The sequence below is a fragment of the Eptesicus fuscus genome, chromosome 9 (genome assembly GCF_027574615.1).
Source record: "Eptesicus fuscus isolate TK198812 chromosome 9, DD_ASM_mEF_20220401, whole genome shotgun sequence".
Taxonomy (NCBI): domain Eukaryota; kingdom Metazoa; phylum Chordata; class Mammalia; order Chiroptera; family Vespertilionidae; genus Eptesicus; species Eptesicus fuscus.
In genome coordinates, this window is record NC_072481.1 from 94,186,004 (window position 1) to 94,205,981 (window position 19,978).

The 19,978-nt window shown below is 40.8% G+C and overlaps 1 protein-coding gene across 1 annotated transcript in view; it reads left to right on the forward strand.

The window, feature by feature from the left end:
- GMDS (GDP-mannose 4,6-dehydratase) overlaps positions 1 to 19,978 on the forward strand; it is a 681,907-nt gene that overhangs the window by 185,909 nt on the left and 476,020 nt on the right. The window contains exons 3-4 of the mRNA XM_008158879.3: positions 11,428 to 11,515; positions 13,039 to 13,148. Coding sequence (XP_008157101.1) covers positions 11,428 to 11,515; positions 13,039 to 13,148 — 198 coding nt within the window. The remainder of the gene's footprint in view (positions 1 to 11,427; positions 11,516 to 13,038; positions 13,149 to 19,978) is intronic.

The window sequence follows — 19,978 nt, forward strand, 5'->3', positions numbered from 1 at the left end:
ACATTTTCCAGGATGGATCACATGTTAGAATACAAAACAAGTCTCAATAAATTTAAGAAGATTGAAATCATACCAAGCATCTTCTCTGACCACATGGTATGAAACCAGAAATCAATTAAGAGAAAAAAGCTGAAAAGCACACACGGAGGCAAAATAACATGTTAATAACAATGAATGTGTTAACAACAAGAACAAGGAAGAAATCAAAAGATACCTTGATACAAATGAAAATGAGAACACAACAACCCAAAATCTATGGGACACCAGTGAAAGCAGTCCTAGTAGGGAAATTCATAGTATTACATGACTACCTCAGGAAACAAGAAAAATCTCAAATGGACAATATAACTTTACACTTAAAAGAACTTGAAAAAGAAAAAGCACAAAGTGAATAGAAGGAAGGAAATAATAAAGATGAGAGTGGAAATAAAATAGAGTCTAAAATATAATACAAAAGGTCAATGAAACCAAGAACTAGTTCTTTGAAAAGATAAGCAAGATTGATGAAACTTTAACTAGACTCATCAAGAAAAAGAGAAGACCCAAACAAAATCAGAAATCAAAGAGAAGTAACAAATGACACCACAGAAATACAAAGAATTATAAAAAAATATTACAACTTTATGCCAACAAATTGGATATTCAGGAAAAAATGAATCAAGTCCTAGAAACATACAATCTTCCAAAACTGAATTAAGACAAAACAAAAAATCTGACCAGACTGATTGCAACTAAGGAAATTGAAGCAGTAATAATAATAATAAAAAAAAGTGCCTACAAAAGAAGTCCTAGACCAGATGGCTTCATGGGTGAATTTTACCAAACATTAAAAGAAGAACTAACACCTGTCCTCAAACTATTCCAAAAAATTCAAGAGGAGGGAAGACTACCAAGCTCATTTTACAAGGAGACCTGCAATTACCTGCATCCTAATTTTAAAACCAAATTAAGAAACTACAAAGAAAGAACATTATAGGCCAATGTCCCTGACGAACATAGATGCAAAAACCCTCAACAAAATATTAGCAAATTGAATTCAGCAATACATTAAAAAGAAGATCACACATTATGATCAAGTGGGATTTATTCCTGGTACACAAAGTTAGTACAATATCTGCCAATCAGTTAACGTGATACAACACATACCCAAAATGAAGGATAGAAATCATATGATCATATCAGTAGATGCAGAAGAAGCATTTGATAAAATGTAGCACCCATTTATAATGAAATTTCTCAGCAAAGTGGGAATAGAGAGAATATATTTCAATGTAATAAAGACCACATATGACAAACCCATAGCTAACATCATACTCAATGGGCAAAAACTACAAGCATTTCTCTTAAGATCGGGAACAAGACAGGAATGTCTACTTTCACTACTATTATTTAACCAAGTAGTGTAAGTCATAGCCACAACAGTCAGACAACAAATTAGAAAGGCATCCAAATTAGAAAGGACGAAGTAACAGTCATTATTTTCCTATGACATGATACTATATATATAGAACTATTAGAACTTATAAAGGAATTTAATAAAGTAGCAGGATACAAAAGAAATATTTAGAAATTGGCTGCATTTTTATATATCAACTAGAGGCCCGGTGCATGAAATTCGTGCACTGGGGAAGGGGTGTCCCTCAGCCAAGCCTGCACCCTTTCCAATCCGGGACTCCTCGGGGGATGTCCGACTGCCTGCAGTCAGACATCCCTCTCACAATCCGGGACTGCTGGCTCCCAACTGATTGCCTGCCTGCCTGATTGCCCCTAACTGCTTCTGCCTGCCAGCCTGATCACCCCCTAACCACTCCTCTGCCAGCCTGATTGATGCCTAACTGCTCCCTTGCCAGCCTGATTGCCCCCAACTGCCCTCCCCTGACAGCCCAGTCGCCCCCAACTTCCCTCCCCTGCCACCCTTGTCACCCCTAACTGCCCTCCCCTGCCACCCTGGTCACCCCTAACTGCCCTCCCCTGCCAGCCTGGTCGTCCCCAACTGCCCTCCCCTGCAGGCCTTGTCACCCCTAACTGCCCTTTCCTGCAGGCCTGGTCACCCCCAACTGGTCACCCCCAACTGCCCTCCCCTGTAGGCCTGGTCCCCCCAACTGCCCTCCCCTTTAGGCCTGGTCCCCCCCAACTGCCCTCCCCTGCAGGCCTGGTTTCTCCCAACTGCCCTCCCTGCAGGCCTGGTTGCCCCCAACTGCCCGCCCCTGCTGGCCCAGTTGCCCCTAACTGCTTTCCCCTGCAGGCCTGGTCCCTCCCAACTGCCCTCCCCTGCTGGCCTGATCACCCACAACTACCCTTCCCTGCCAGCCATCTTTGACCACATGGGGGTGGCCATCTTGTGTGATGGTGTGAGGGTCAATTTGCATGTTACCTCTTTATTATATAGGATAATTAATCATTAGAAAGGGAAATTAAGTACACAAACTAAGTATTCAATTACAATGAAATGAAAAAAACAACAACATAGGAATACATTTAGCCAAGTAGATAAAAAGACTTGTACTTGGGCAATTATAAAATAATGGAGAAAGAAATTGGAGAAGATAGAAATATATGGAAGCATATACCATTCTCATGGGTAGAAAGAATTAACATTATTAAAATGTCCATACTACCCAAAGCAATCTATAGTTCAATGCAATCCTTATCAAAATACCAAAGGCATATTTCACAGAACTATAGCATAATTAAAAAATTTATATGGAACCACAAAAGATACCCAATAGCTACAGCAATCTCGAGAAAGAACAAAGTCAGAGGTATCACACTACCTGATACCAAAATGTACTAGAAGGATATAGTAATCAAAATAGCATGGTACTGGCATAAAAACATACATAGATCAATGGAACAGAATAGAGAACCCAGAAATAAAGCCATGCCTATATGATCAATTAATATTTGACAAAGGAGGTGAGAACATACAGTGGGATAAAGACAGTCTATTCAATAAATGGTGTTGGGAAAATTGGACAGATATATGCAAAAAAGTGAAACTAGACCACCTTCTTACAGAACATACAAGAATAAACTTGGAATGGATTAAAGACTTAATCCATTAAAGACTTAAATGTAAGACTTGAAATCATAAAACCCCTAGAAGAAAACATAGGCAGTAAAATTTCTGACATTTCTAATAGTAATAATTTTTCTGATTTATCTCATCTAGTAAGGGAAACAAAAAGGAAAATAAAAAAATGGGACTACATCCCACTAAAATTGTTTTGCATAGCGAAGGAAACCATCAACAAGACAAAAAGACATCCAATTGAGTGGGAAAAGATATTCACCAATGATATGTCTGATAAGAGGTAAATATCCAAAATTTATAAAGAACACATGCAACTCAACACCAAAAAAACTCCCAAATAGTCCAATTAAAAAATGTGTTAGGCGAACGTGATAACCACTACACTACGGAAACCTGGGGTGGGGGCATGTGTGGGAAGGGGGGTGGGATGGAAATGGGGGGACGAGGACAAATATGTGATACCTTAATCAATAAAGAATTTAAAAAAAAAAGATAACTGAAAACAAAACAAAACAAAAAAAAATGTGCAGAGGACCTAAATAGACATTTCTCCAAAGAGAACATGTAAATGAACAATAGACATATGAAAAGCTGCTGAACATCACTAATCATCAGAGAAATTCAAATGAAAACCATAATGAGATATCACCTCACACATGTCAGAATGGCTACCATCAATAAATCAACAAGGAACAAGTGTTGGCGAGGATGTGGAGAAAAGGGAACCCTAATGCACTGTTGGTGGGAATGCAGACTGGTACAGCCACTGTGGAAAACAATATGAAGGGTCCTCAAAAATTAAAAATGGAACTGATATGTGTCCCCATGTTTCTTTCTTTTTTTTTGTCCCCATGTTTCTACTTCTGGGTATATATTAGAAGAAACCCAAAACACTAATGCAAAAGAATAGATGCACCCTTATTTTTATTGTAGTGTTATTTACATAGCAAAGGTATGGAAGCCACCCAAGGGCTTATCAGTAGATGAGAGTTTAAAGAAGTGGTGATTATATATATACTAGAGGCCCAGTGCATGATTGAATACACGCTTTCGCTTTTGATCACGGGGGAGCTGGGTGCCTGTCCGCTGGTGTACCAGGCCTTTCAGAAGCCTCCAGCGCGGCAGAGGCTTCTGAAAGGCCTGGTGCCTGAGTGGACAGGCACCCAGCTCCCACGCTTTTGCTTTCAATCGCGGGGGTGCTGGGTGCCTGTTCACTGGTGCACCAGGCCTTTCAGAAGCCTCCGGCACGGCGAAGGCTTCTGAAAGGTCTGGTGCCTGAGTGGACAGGCACCCAGCTCCCACACTTTTGCTTTTGATCGCGGGGGAGCCGGGTGCCTGTCCGCTGGTGTACCAGGCCTTTCAGAAGCCTCCAGTGCGGCGGAGGCTTCTGAAAGGCCTGGTGCCTGAGCGGACAGGCACCCAGCTCCCCGCTTTTGATCGTCCACGGTGGGACGTGAGCTCGCTGCCCCAGAGGCCCCTTCTGTGCCGCAGCACAGCCATGGCGCAGACGCTGAGTTCGAGCCGCCGCTGGCGATGTGAGCTCAGCGTCCCGCCGGCCCAATCGGCCACCCCGAGTCCCGCCCCCCCACGCTTCCTGGCCAATCGCGGGCATAGTGAAGGTACGGTCAATTTGCATAATTGTCTATTATTAGGTAGGATATATGTGTGTGTGTGTGTGTGTGTGTGTTATATATATATATACATATATGTATATACATATATATATATATATATATATATATATATGCATATTTACAATGCAGTATTACTTGGCCATAGAAAAGAATGAACCCTAGTTGGTTTGGCTCAGTGGAGCATCGGCCCTCAGACTGAAGGGTTCCTGGTTTGATTCTTGTCAAGGGCACGTACCTCGGTTACAGGCTCCATCATGGCCCCAGTTGGGTGTGTGCAGGAGGCAAGTAAAAAATGTGTTTCTCTCACATCAATGTTTCTCTCTCTGTGTCTCTCCTCCTCCCTTCTACTCTCTCTAAAAATCAATGGAAAAATATCCTCCAGTGAGGATTGCCCCCCAAAAAAAGAATGAAATCTTACCATTTGTGATAACATGGATGGACCTAGAGCGTATTATGCTGAGTGAAATAAGACAATCAGAGAAAGAGAAATACTATATGATTTCATTTATATGTGGAATCTAAAGAACAAAATAAACGAACATACAAAATTGAAACAGACACATAGATATAGAAAACAGACTGATGTTTGCCATGGAGGAAAGTGGTTGGGTGACAGGGTGAAAAATGTGAAGGGTTTAAGAAGTACAAATGGGTAGCTGCAAAATAGGCACATGGATTTAAAATACAGCATAGAGAATATATCAATAATCTATACTAATAATAGAGGAATATGCAAATCGGCCAGGACGCCATCACCTAATGACCAATCAGGATGGGGGCGGGGCCATGGCAGAGAGCTCTCAGCACGCCTGTGCCGGGGTCCAAAGGGCGCGGAGAGGAAGGGAAAGCAGATAGGCAGTTAGGGGAATCAGGCCAGGAGGGGAGAGCAGATAGGCATTTAGGGGGATCAGGCCAGGAGGGGAGCGCAGATAGGCAGTTATGGGGATCAAGTCAGGAGGGGAGAGCAGATAGGCAGTTAGGGGGATCAGGCCAGGAGGGGAGTGTAGATAGGCAGTTAGGGGGATCAGGCCAGGAGGGGAGAGCAGATACTAGTTAGGGAAATCAGGCCAGGAGGGGAGCACAGATAGGCAGTTAGGGGGATCAGGCCGGCAGCTGAGAGCTGTTAGCTAGTTAGGGGGATCGGGCCAGGAGGGGAGAGAAGTTAGGCAGTTAGGGGGATCAGGCCAGGAGGGGAGAGCAGTTAGGGGGAGCAGGCCAGCAGGGGAGAGCAGTTGGGGGTGACCAGGCCTGCTGGGGAGGGCAGTTGGGGGTGATTGGGCCGGCAGGGGTCGGCAGTTAGGGGCGATCAGGCCAGCAGTAGAGGGCACTTGGGGGTGATCAGGCCAGCAGGGGAGCAGTTAGGCATCAATCAGGCTGGCAGGGGAGTGTTTAGGGGGTGATCAGGATTGCAGGCAGAAGCGGTTAGAGGCAATCAGGCAGGCAAGCAGGCGAGCAGTTAGGAGCCAGCAGTCCCAGATTGTGAGAGGGATGTCTGATTGCTGGTTTAGGCCCGATCCAGTCAGACATCCCCCAAGGTGTCCCACATTGGAGGGGGTGCAGGCCGGGCTGAGGGACCCCCCCCCCCATGCATGAATTTCATGCAGTGGGCCTCTAGTATTATATGATTGTCTAACCACTTTTGTACATCTGAAACTATACAAAATAATACTGAATGTAGTCCTTATTTGCAAAATAAAATTTAAAAAATATGCAACAGGGGCCAGTAAACAAAACAAGAAAAAAAACTTTGTGTTTATTTCTACACATTATTGAAGGGCAAAGGGTAATTCTGTTTTATACTCTGTCAACTAGCTCAGAGTGAAGGATGGAAATGAGGTTGCTCAGCTTCCTGTGGAGAGGAAGCCAGTTGACCCTGGTGCTGGACAGCCTGTGTCCTAACCCTCCTCTGCCACTTGTTGGCTCTGTGGCTTTGGGCAAGTCATTGGACCTTCTAAGGCTTAGTCCCTTCCCATGGATGGGGCTGTTAGGCACTCTTTTCCCCAAGGTTATCATGAAGATTCAGTGTGCACCGCTCAGCCAGAAGAGCAGGCCTAAGCCATCAGTCGGACAGTCTGTGGTAGACAGTCCAGAGGAGCTCTGTGGGGGTCTACGGGGCTTATGATTATGGGAGTAATAGAGTCACACAGTGCCTGGTGCTATAGGTTTTGTAGAAGGCTCCTTAGTCCAGTTCACTACTTATACTTAGCATTAGTGGAAGGCAGGATATTACATGTCCTAGGATCCTAGCCCTGTGCACATTATATTCCTTCCATCGTAAGGGAACAAGGAAAACTGACATAAGTGAAGCTTCTTATGAAACTGCATTCTAGTTTCCAGTGCTTTTCCTAGAGTCATTGTTTGCAATGAGCCAGCAGCATATTTTTGTACACCTGAAACTAATGCAAAATAATATTGAATGTAAACTGCACAATTACAGAGAGAAACCAGATAAACGAAGGACAGAATTAAACCCTTTAAAAGCTAAAATTTATCTTGGAATATGTGAAAAACCTATATTAAATAACTGGGTGACAACTACATCAACACATATAAGAAGTTAAAGAATAGGTGAATTGTGGGTTTCACTTCCAGGAAAGGTATCATAACTAGGGAGATCAGGAGAACAAAAATGGAATATAAAATATTGTGTAATTGTTATCTCAGAAATTATTTGTTAGGATATGGAGTTTCTGCTATTCCATTCTTGATCTGTGACGATCTCTGAAATACTTTTCTGGGTTGTTGGATATCCTAGAATCTATGGTGAAAAAAAGCTTTTTATGGTTTCATTTTGAAACCATAATGAGTGTTAGCATGATGGACCATGTCCATCCTTTCTTCTTTTTTTAAATTCTCACCAGAGGATACATATGTTTATTGATTTTAGAGAGAGACAAAGGGAGGGAGGGAGAGAGAGAGAAACATTGGTAGGTTGCTTCCCATACGCACTTCAACCAGGGATCAAACCCACAACTTAGGTATGTGCCCTGACCAGGAATTGAACTCACAGCCTTTTTGTATGCAGGATGATGCTCCAACCAACTGAGCCTCCCAGCCAGAGCCCCGCCCACCCTTTAACATGACTGCTTATAAGCTGCGTGGTCACAGGCAGCATCCTCTGTAGAATTGGAGTAGTAATAGGAAGGTTGTTGTGAAGATCAGGTATTTTAATATCTATAAACAACAGTATCTGACACATAGTCATTGCCATGTACATGTTAGCTATTGATGTTACCCACAAAACTTATACTTTTACAAAAAAAAAAACACCAAACAAGTGGCATTAAACATACCCGGAAGGCATTATTGCATCCAAGAAAAATCTAGATACTGAAGAATTTGAAATCTAGTAGTAAAATTTTTCTATATTTTTCACTATATGAAACACTAAGTAAATAAACAAACAAATGGATTTCTTGCTTGGAAGAAGAGAGAAATGGAGGGAAGGCTGGAAGGTAAGAAGAAAGGAAGGGTTTCTGTAAGTATTGCCTAATCAGACTAGGTTTTTAAGTCAAACCAACTTTGTTTTGACACTGAGAGAGCTTGGAATTTTCTTTTTCATCTCTTAGTTAAATGGGACATGAAATTAATTTGTCAAAATAATCACTTCCATTTATTTTAAGACCTCAGTTTTTCAGAATTATATTTTTTGAATTGCCATAATTTAATAATGACTTTGATTAAGTTTATAGGGAGTCACATGCAGCTCATTTTTCTTTTCACTTTGGTTTTCTAACTCATCTATTTTCCCCCCAAATCCTTATAAAAACAAACAAACAAAAAAACCCTACTTAAATCCCTTCTGTAAAGAGAAAGCCACTAATCTCAAATTCTTAACTGGATTATCCAGTTTGCACACATTTTGGCTTGTCTTGAAGTTTGCATTTCACCTGTTTCAGAAGTGGACAGACTTAGCTTTCATAGTTCTTAGAACAACACTTGCTATCATGGAATAAGCATTTGGCCAGTCTTTCTTTCCCTGTATACATGCACCAAAATTTGGGACTGAGGGAAAATTAAAACACATTATTTGGTATTAAAAAAAGGACACACAAAAAACACTAGTGCTTAATGCTCTATTGTCACTCTTGTATTATTTACATGCTGTAACTTTGTGCAGTTGTCTGATTTTCATACTGAATCCATCAATATTTATTTTTTAAAAAAATCAGAGCTTATATGTTTATATACAATGTATTTGTATATGGCATTTCTCTTGGAGTTATTCCAGTATGTGACTTACCCAGAATTAAGCAATCAAGAGAAGAAAATAGACTAAATCATATTTTTATTGTGTTTTTCATTGTCAAGTTTAAATTATCTGTTTTTAGAACAAATAAATTATTCTCTATCCAATGAAATAAAACTGAAAAATATGTATTTCAGAAATAATTTTGGTGGTAAACACAAATTTTTCTATGTATAAGTACATTTGTGAACTTGCTTCCTATTAAACATTTATTAAATTTGTAGAGCAGTTCAACTTTGCAATCCTATATAATAAAAGGCTAATGTGCAAATTGACATAACGGTTGAATGACTGGTCGCTATGATGTGCACTGACCACCAGAGGGCAGATGCTCAATGCAGGAGCTGCCCCCTGGTGGTCAGTGCACTCCCACAGGGGGAGCACTGCTCAGCCAGAAGAGTGGGCCTAAGCCATTAGTCAGACATCTCCCATGGGCTCCCAGACTGCGAGAGTGTGCAGGCCAGGCTGAGGGATCGCCCTGAGTGCACAAATTTCATTCACCAGGCCTCTAGTCTATATCTATATATAAAAGCCAGCGCCTGGAATGGCGGAACGACCAGAACGACTGGAACGACTGGTCACTATGACGTGCACTGCAGCGGCCAATTGGCCCTATAAGGGCTCCTATTGCCCCCCCCCAAACCTCCTGCGGCCCCTCTGTCCAGCTGGCCCAGCCTCCGATTGGCCCCAACACCCTGATCAGGGGTGGGGCCATCTGACGGACCACCCGTGGCCTCTCCCCCTGCTGTCCCTGCCCCTAATTGCCCCCCCAATCGGGGGTGGGGCCGGCCGACCTCCCATGAGCTCCCCCACTGGCCTGGCACTGGTTGGGCCCCAATTGGGGGGGCGGGGCCGGTAGCCAACCTCCCACAGTCCCTCTCCCCCACCGTCCTGGCCCCATTTGGCCCCCCAACCCATTGGGGGTGGGCCGGCTGGCAAACCTCCTGCATCCCCTCCCCGCCACTGGCCCAGCCCAGATGGCCCCGTTTGGGGTGGGTCGGCCAGACCCCACCTGTGCACGAATTCATGCACTGGGCCTCTAGTTAATAATAATTGGAAAAATTGGAGACCTTCAAGTAGAATAAACCCCAAGTTTACTATAAATGTTATTTTCTTCACTTTTAAATTAAGAAATAGATATGTATACCCACATCTCAATTTAATATTTTCTAAATTCTACCACCTTGTCAACCAAGGTTGTGATATTTCCTTTTTAAAATATTTTCAGGTTTACCAAATTTTTTTGTGTAGTTCTTTTGGCAAATAGGTGCATGGATGCTTTTCTCTTTGACTACAAAGCAACTAACCAACAGAATTATTGATTGTGGTAGTGTGGTATCCTTTTGTAGATGTCATTTTCTCGTGTATGCCATGTAAAATGATGATGGCATTTCTTTCTATTTGAAAGAAGTCTTATGTGCTTATAATTTCCCGCTGCACTTGGGATATTTGAGTCATGCCAAGGATTAGTTTTTGTTTGGAATAGACAGAAAACAATTAAGTTAAAATATAGAAGTGTATTCAGCTACAAATGATACTACCCAGCATTAGAAGGAACACTTCTGAAATAAGTGAAGGAATTAAACTGCCACCAGTGGAACTGAAACTTGCACAGGTAGTGACATAGCTGGTGTTAGCATTGGCAACACAAAGGGAGCAATCCTGACACAAGAAGGAAGGGTACCAGAACTTGAACAATTTATCTTATGTATCAGATACAAATAGTCTTTTCCTCAGTATTAGACAGGTATGCATTTTTATTCCAATGACTTTTTCCCCCTCACACTTATCATGGTTAAGTCAATGATAAAATTTTTTAAAAGTCCTCTCTTTATTTTAATTTTCTGTATGTCTTTAGTAGTACATAAGTTTTTTCCCCAATCTATTAGCTTTTTTACTTTCCCACACAGCAACTGCTCTCTGGTTATATTTGTGGACCCAGATATATATACACGTGTGTGTGTGTGTGTGTGTGTGTGTGTGTGTGTGTGTGTGTATGTATGTATGTATGTATGTATATATATAATAGGTATAAGATACAAAGGTCCAAGAACACTGAACAGATGTGATGGTATTTGGAGCCATTTGGCCTCCTGTTCTGTGTTAAAGAGGTTGCAAGGCTGTTTTACTGATATGGACTCACATGGTCTGTCTTCAGTTTCAAATGTAAGAGATATTTTTGTCAACAGTAAGGCTGTATGTGTGTGTTTATAAAAGACATTTGAGTATCTACCACTGAGCACTTGCTATGAAATCACGTAACTATCTGATTACTTTTTTTGAGATTGGCAGTGAAAACAGTGATGAAGATGGAGGTAGAGCACCATGGCTGGAGTACAGTGGTTGGGGGAAGTGGAAGCAGTGGGACTTTTTTAATAATGCAAAAATAATTTTTATAATATATATATATACTGCAAAGCTAAACATTAGCGAAAGAACTCTGAGTTGCTCATTAATCTTCATTGCACATTTGTAATCTATTCGTATCTTCCCACACTATGAAAATGCAGGTTCATGGAATTGTACGGAGATCCAGTTCGTTCAATACTGGCCGAATTGAACATCTGTATAAGAATCCCCAGGCTCATATTGAAGGAAGTAAGTAATTGTCTTTTCTAAAATCTCTTTATATAACATCCTGTATTATGAGGTATTTTCTAAAGTCCTTTTTCTCAAAGCCCATGAAGTTGTAGTTATTGATCGTAAATTACCTGTGTTGAATGCTATCTGCAATTTTTGAAAACCCTTTGTTGCTTGCTGGCCCCAGGTCACAGTGTCATCTTGGTGAGTCTGTTACAGGATGTTAGTCAGGTCTTGCCACTCTAGAGAACAAGAGAAGACATACCTTTGATCACCCTGCTTCAGGTGTTCTTATCCCCTCAAGTAAGATCAGCTCCATAGTTTTAGAATATTCTTGCTTTTTATGTTTGTTCTAATGTAATTAAGTTAAACAATCTTTGTACATTTATTTAATTTTAAAGACAGGTCCCAAACCAAATGGCAGTAAAAACTGTATTTAATTGCTGTGTAGATCATTGTCAGTATTTACCGTTGTTATTTTTGTTACTAAAATTGCCAGTATGTATCTGTAGGATTTACATGGCACAGTCACTGTGTTTTCTCATGTGATCTTTCCAGCAGCTCCCAAGATGGTGAATGAGACCATTTTACAGATGAGGAAATGGAGGCAGAGAGATGTTGTCACTTTATCAAGGCCACATACCATGTAAAAGACAGAGCTGGGACTAGGACATAGCATTTTTTAGCTTCCTAGTTTACCCTATTTTACTCATCCAGTTTTTCCAGCTAGCAGGGATAATCCAGTCAGCTTTAAACTATAAGTGATTTCATATTTACCTCAGAGCCTGGAATATTTGAAGGTTTGGGTTACTTGTACGGGTAGTGACACCATCAGGACGATGACCTCATTGTCCTTAGTAAATCTTCATATTTAAGTTATTTATTAATCCTTCTTAAAATTGTTATCATTTTTATGCACTGTTATCACAGAATGGCACTGCCATTGGATCCAGACATAAATCAATATTGTGTAAAAATAATGAAAAGGTCAAGTTAGCAAATCCTCCATATATGTGTGTCCTTGACTAATGAAGTCAGTGTAAGGATATGCTTAGATTAGGGTTAGAGTAGGCTAGTTGTCCTTTAATCACTTATGTCACTACTTCACACATTTCATGGATGGCCAAAGGATTGGTGCTTATGAAGTACTTGAAAATTGCTAGATAACAGTATAAGAACATAGCTGTCTTCACTTTTATTAGTGTGTTCGATTTTTTTCAGAGAGTATCCACATTAGGGCAAGATTTTTTTTTTTTGTCTGAATCTCACTCTTAGGTAACATACCTTCAACCACCTGGAAGCTGTAGTTAATTGTATAACATCTGTCATAATTTTTCTTTTTTTAAAATTAATCTGACATTTTATAAATCCTGTAGGGACACAAACAACAAATACGAATATTTCACTTTTTAAAGTCTTTGTTGATCTGGAACCAGTCTGGTTTACAGACTTTAAGAATATGCATTTCAATTTTGATATTTTAAAAAAATTGGGCTTATGTCATTTTCTTCTATCTAATGCTATGTTTTTGAACCCTAAAGACATGAAGTTACACTATGGTGATCTCACTGACAGCACCTGCCTTGTAAAGATCATCAATGAAGTAAAGCCCACCGAGATCTACAACCTTGGCGCCCAGAGCCATGTTAAAGTAAGCCCTCTGCGTTGTCATGGTTTTGCTGGCTGTGCTCCTGAATTAGTCTGTTTTATTTTTTGTTTGTTGTTTCTAATGCAGTAATACAACCATAGTCCTAAGTTTTATCATTAATGTTAGTTTAAGTATTAATCCTAATAGAAATATTAATATATTTTAAGTACATTCTCTGTTATTGAACAATATAATACAACCTTACTGCTAACATTAAAACAGCAATACTCATTTATTTTGGGTTGGTCTTGTGGTTATAAGCCCCACTTGGATGGATTTTCTGCCATTTGAAATTACATTGTAGATGAAGTGTTGTTGTTTTTTAAAGGTTGGAAAAACTTAATAAAACTTCTATTTTAATATTAATTTTTGGTAGTGGTTATATCATTGGCTGAGAAAATACTATTTTTGAGTTTTGATAATATATTAAATTAATGAAATTAAATTTTTTATAAGTAGTAAAAATCATTGGAAGAAAATCTTATTAGCTTCTTGTCACCCCAGTATGATGCAGCTAATGTTGATTTATTTTCTCTGGTAGTCTACCTACCTCTGTTTAGGTTTTTTATTCTGGAACAAATTGCAGTAAACCTGAGCAGCCCACCCCTAGGGTTCTAGCAGGTTGTTTCAGTCAAGTTTTTGTTGCTGAACTCTGGTGCTCACTTGAGTGAGTGAAATCTGAACCCAGGGATGATATGATGTCTATTAGGATACTTATTTAATCAGGATAGTTATTGGAACTTTGAAATAAAAGCAAATTAACTCTAACTTAAAACATCACATAAAATCTATCAGTATTTTTTGCTGTTTGATGAATGAATTCAGCAGTCTTGTTTCAGAAAGTATTTATGGTAATTTGTTACTTATTTGCTATTTCTCCATATCCCAATTTGGGACAGAATGGAAGCTGTATGCATGTTTTATATCTCTGCTATTTTAAGGGAGAAATTATGAATTAGATAAAATGAAACCAGGTGTAGAACATAGAGAAACATAGTGGTAAGCCCTGTGTTTTGTAATTGATATCAAATTTAAAACTTGAGTGTAAATCCTTATATTTTTTCTCTAAAATACTGACCTTGAAGGGTGTCTACATGCCAGTCAATAAAAACACTTCTTGTCTGTGCTGTCTTAGGGGAAAAAAAATTAACCCCTTTCTTAATCTCTAATGATTCTGTACTGTATCCAGGCTTACGCTTTGATTTGTGAAAGGTATCAAGGTTAGAACAGAGCAATTGTTCTAAATGATTCTAAACATATCCTCTCATTTTCAAAGAGTATCCTGCACACCATGTGTTGAGAGATTATCACCCCTCTGTCCCTAGAGAAGCAGTGACTCTTTATCACTCCAGGAATGAATTACTTCTAACTGAAGCAATCAATTCATCTTTCACATTATAATTTATCTAGCTGCTCTGCCTTCCTGATCAAACATGAGAGTATCTTCCAGACAAAATAGAATGTTTTGGAATGAATGCTCTGTTATTTAACTTCTTCAGATCAAGAAGTTTCCTTTGGGATTGAAGATAGTTTATCACCTCTGAAAACTGTAAACTGACATGGTGTGAGATGCAGGAAATTTTATAAAGATTTATTTATAGAAAGCCTCCCTTCTTCCATTTTGGTAATAAGTGAGCCAATCTTTTTTTAAAATGTTTTTGTAGTTCAAAAAATCTGACATACTTTCCTTACTTTGAAGTGAGCCTAATACTGCAGTAAGTATAGAAAGCATAGGAGACTGAGTTGATTCCTCCTAAGTTGCTATGTATGTGAAGTTTATCTGTTTGTACTGTGTTTCACCTACTCCAAAAGGCTGGTTAAGTGGCAGAAATGGTACTTGAGTATGAACTTTGGCTTTAAGATCATTTAAACCTTGAACAAATATTTGCATGCATGGTCAAGTGGAGTACACAAAGATCTGTAAAACCCACTTTTGTTGTGGAGGGTCTCACCTTTTGTAGGGGTGCATGGTGGCAAGTGACAGAGGCTGGCAATACATATTTGGGTCTACAGAGACAGGTGAAAGAGAACTTCAGTTTGAGGGAATTATGCATGTTGTTAAGGAGGAGTTGGGGAGTGAAATTTATAGACATAGTTAGTGAAAACAGATATTTAAAATGGAGGTAGTAATATAAGGCCAAGAGTCAGAAGTGAGGAAACTTGGGACATGTTTATAACATGATGAGCATTCTAGATTAGCTGAGCAAAAAGTTTGTTGAGGAGAAATGTGAGGTAAGGCAAGGTAGAATGTTGGGCTGCATTTGGGCAATCTCCACATGTTTGAACAGGGGAAAAATAGAATCAGAGGTGAGTTTTATAGGTAAGTCTTGTGGTAGGGTGTAAATATTTCTCTCTTTTCCACGTCCAGCGTGGCTAGAGAGTGGTCCAGTTCCTGAGTAGGGGCTGCTGGGGATTGAGAAAATGAAGGAAACAGACAGACACAGAGATAGAAGGAAAAAGCTAGGGCCGGGTGGGACAGCTGTCCTCTGATGGAGAGACAGTAACCCAGAGCCCATACATCCAGTTTATTTTATACAGCAAAACCCAGGAAGTTTTACTAAAGCCCAAGACAAAAGAGATTATGTGCATTCTTATGGCTTCTTTGTAATCATCACTTCTGGGTGGGCCCAGATAATCGTGTTTGTTCCTGGTGCTTGGCTGGATTTAGATAATGAAGCCCAATCCCTGGTGCCTGAGCTGAAGGTCAAGCTGACAACACACCTGCCTCTGGCAAGGTGTCTTTCCAGAACATGGCTCTGCCAACGCCACTGGATTCAGCTGACAATAATTAAAGAAATGCTCATGTGCCTTCCCAGGCACTCTCTACAGTAGGGCTTCAGAAGACAAAGGAAGCTGTTGGATGAAGATGGTGGCATGAGAAATGGGAATGATGAAGGTGTCAGGGAGGAACTGTTGGAATCTGATAGAGGAAATGAGAAGTTCCCTCTTGGATACATTCCATTGGCAGTACTGGAAGGACATTCAGGGGAAACAGGTCATGAGGTCATTTAGAGTAATTTGAGAGAGATTTGGGATACAGAGATGTAAATTCATTTCTGGATGTTCTTGAGATGCCAAAGCAGCAGCAGAAAAAAGAGGAATAGAAGACTGAAGATTGAACCTTTGAGATGCCAAAGCAGCAGCAGAAAAAAGAGGAATAGAAGACTGAAGATTGAACCTTTGAGACACGCATGTATTTGTATTGTGGAAGGAGCAAGAGTAGTTCCCGATGATAGCAAGTGGGAGATAGAGAGGCAGGAGGGTGGAATTGTGTCACAGAAGTAAAAGAATTAGGACATTTCACGCAGGAGGGAATGTCCACAGTGCTAGGTAATTCATATATGTCTAGGAGAGGGAGGCCCAGGGAATAGACATTGTTTTGAGTTGATTGGCGACTTTTAAAATGAGCATTTTAGCAATACCCTGGAAGAGGAGCCAGAATACAGAGGGTCTAGAAGTTATGGGGTTGTGAGGGAAATATAAATTGAGTACAGTCTTTTCTAGAAATTTCTTGGGAAAGGAAGGGAGAATATGATGAAGCTCACTTTCCCTGAGCTTCTGATTCAGTAGGTCTGGAGTGGGGTCTGAGGACTTTCCTTTCTAGGACCTGCCCAGGTGAGGCTGCTCCTGGTCTGGGACTTCACTTTGAGAACTACTGCTCCAATGTTCAGGTTTCTTGGTTTCTCCACATGTAATATCTGCATTAAATGCATTCTTCTTAGGCCTTTTTCCTTTTATGTCTCAGCTTTGGAATTTGACATGGTAAAACCCTGTTTCTTATCAGTTAATGACTCTGTGAGCTTTTAAAGCCTAAAACTGTACCCATACAATCAGGATGATGAGAAAAGAAAGAATCTAAGTAGAATCCAATATCCTATATAATAAAGAGATAATATGCAAATTGACCGTCACTCCAATACAAAAGATGGCCACCCCCATGTGGACACAAGATGGCCACCTCAAGATGGCCAGCAGGGGAGGGCAGTTGGGAGGGACCAGGCCTGCAGAGGAGGGCAGTTGGGGGCGACCAGGCCTGCAGGGGAAGGCAGTTGGGGGGGACTGGCCTGCAGGGGAGGGCAGTTTGGAGGGACCAGGCCTCCAGGGGAGGGCAGTTGGGAGCAATCAGGCCTGCAGGGGAAGGCAGTTGCGGGGGGACCAGCCTGCAGGGGAGGGTAGTTGGGAGGGACAGGCCTGCAGAGGAGGGCAGTTGGGGGCAACCAGGCCAACAGGGGAGGGCAGTTAGGAGGTGACCAGGCTGGCAAGGGAGGGCAGTTAGGGGTGACTGGACCAGTAGGGGAGGGCAGTTGGGAGTGACCAGGCCTGCAGGGGAGGGCAGTTAGGGGCAATCGGGCCGACAGGGGTATAGTTAGGCGTCGATCAGGCTGGCAGGGGAGTGGTTAGGGGGTGATCAGGCTGGCAGGCAGAAGCAGCTAGTGGCAATCAGGTAGGCAGGCAGGGGAGTGGTTGGGAGCCAGCAGTCCTGGATTGTGAGAGGGATGTCCAACTGCCCGTTTGGGATCGGGCCTAAACAGGCAGTCGGGCATCCCTTGAGGGGTCCCAGATTGGAGAGGGTGTAGGCTGGCCTGAGGGACACCCCCTACCTCCGTGCACAAATTTCGTGCACTGGGCCTCTAGAATATTTATATCCAAATTCTTCCCATTCAGAATCTTTTTCTGAGCAGTATGTAGTCCATGAGAGTAAATACTACTCGGGCACTCCTAGTGTTTTAGGAAAATAGCATGAATACAGGCCACTGTCAGAGGTCCTTTAAAAGTCCATGTTCCTGCCACTATTTTTGCTGTGGTGTAGAATCAGATTGATCCTTAGTCATGGAGGAGTGGATGTGGGCAGGGGCTGGCATGGGCAGCTGGAGAAGACAGACTGACTGCCAGGATGCTCTGGAGACGTCTCTCTGTCCCCACAACTCCCAGGCTCTATGCACTGGGCTGTGTCTGCCTGTTCTCCTGGTAGCTTGTTAGGGAATAGGATAGAAAATACATATTTTGTTTTTTATAATTAATTTCTGTACGTTAGTCAGCTTTGTTGGATTTACTGCATTCATAGACAATAGTTTTTAAACAAAAGTTCTTTCTGAAAGTGAAATGCTTGTAAAAAGGTTAATTAAAATATATTTCTTATTATTTAGTTTGGAACTCTTTTGAAAGAAGGTTCTAATATTAGCACATTTTTTGTTTACTTTTGAATCTGTGACTTCTAGACTGGGCATTGTTTATGTTGGCTTCTCTTTGCACAGAATGAAGTCTTCTATCACTCTCACTTCCAGTTAATTTGATGTGGGCTATGGTATGCTAAAAGTAAGGAAAATAAAATAATAGGAAGTTGGTCTGGTTTCCTGTAGGAAACCAATGGAGATGAAATTGGTTCTTGGAATAAACTCACAGCAGTCTGGGAAATACTGACTGAAGACATTTTGTGAATCATAAACAGAAAAATTATGACTCATGAAGTATAGGCCATTGAGAGGCTGATTCGATCTTATGTGGGAAAAAGTGAGGGGTGACTGAAATGCACTCATTATTAAAAGTAGTTAAACCTCGAATGATGACATCATGCAAGTAGGAACAAATTATCCAGTGTATAGTGTTGTTCATTTTGATGGGGAAATGTTTTGGAGTCTACTTTATTGTTCTTTTTTTTTTCCTATATAAATTAAAGTTTTTAAAATAGTTTCTATCTTAAATTTCTTATTTCTTTAGCATTCCTCACTGTCATGGTTTTTATGTGTCCACCATCCCTCACAACTTCTTTGATCATCTTACATCACTCTTGAAGTCCTAGTGTTGAACGAGGTCTTTTCCACAGTAAATGTGGTTCCATGTTCTTCCCTGTTTTCTCATAACGCCATGTTGGAATTGCCTTTATTTTTTTCAACGAAAAAAATTTATGCAATCATGAAATGTTAGAGTTAAAAGGAACTTCAGACAGAATTTAATAAAATTTTTGTTCTATAAATGAAATTGCCTGATCAAAGTCACAAACTGGTTACTGTCCAATTTAGGACTGGAAATTTCTTTCTTTGCATATCTAAGTTTCTTCTTAAGCTTATGCTTCCTCTGGTGTCTTTTATAGTGAGAGAAAGTTATTTACTCCTTTGATTTTCCAATTCCTTCTCAGTGTTGAAAACCATTATTCAGTCTTCCTTTAACTTTCTCTTATTCAAATTGAATAATTCTATACTTTTGTTTCATTTTCTAACTATCTATCTTTTTTACTTTCCTTGTCAATTCTATGTAAATTATCTGTTTAATTTTGTTTCATGATATCGAGGAGGCATAAGTGCCCAGAAGGTAAATTGGGGCATAGCTGAGTGAGTGGACGTGGGATTTTCTACTCTAGTTGTATGGGTCCATTTAGCAAATTCTGAACATGGAAGCAGAAAGGAGCCAAATCTAAATTGTCTTCATAGTGGTACTTCCTGCTTAGAAAACTAGGCAAGAAGCAGAGCTGATTATGAGCCAAGTAGTGGTCAGGCAAAATCAGAATCAGGCAGAGATGAGACAGAAAAGCCAGACCAGGAATGAGGCTGAGAATAAAAAGATGCATGAGAATTGAAGAGTAGCCCCTGCGACGGGGACTGAACAGTTATAACCTTAGTTACAAAGTTGTCATCTCCAGTGACCTTTTCCTGGTTGGTCCTGAGAGATGAAATTTATAGCTGGAGCGCTTATTCCCATATTTATCTCCAGGAAGCCTAAACCTCTTGTGGCTGCTGTAATTGAAGGGAGGAGGGTAGGTGACTAAATGTATTGGGAGAATTGCTTATGGTTGGGAAGGGCAGGTGCCCAGGTTGAACATCTGGTTAGTGCCCTGA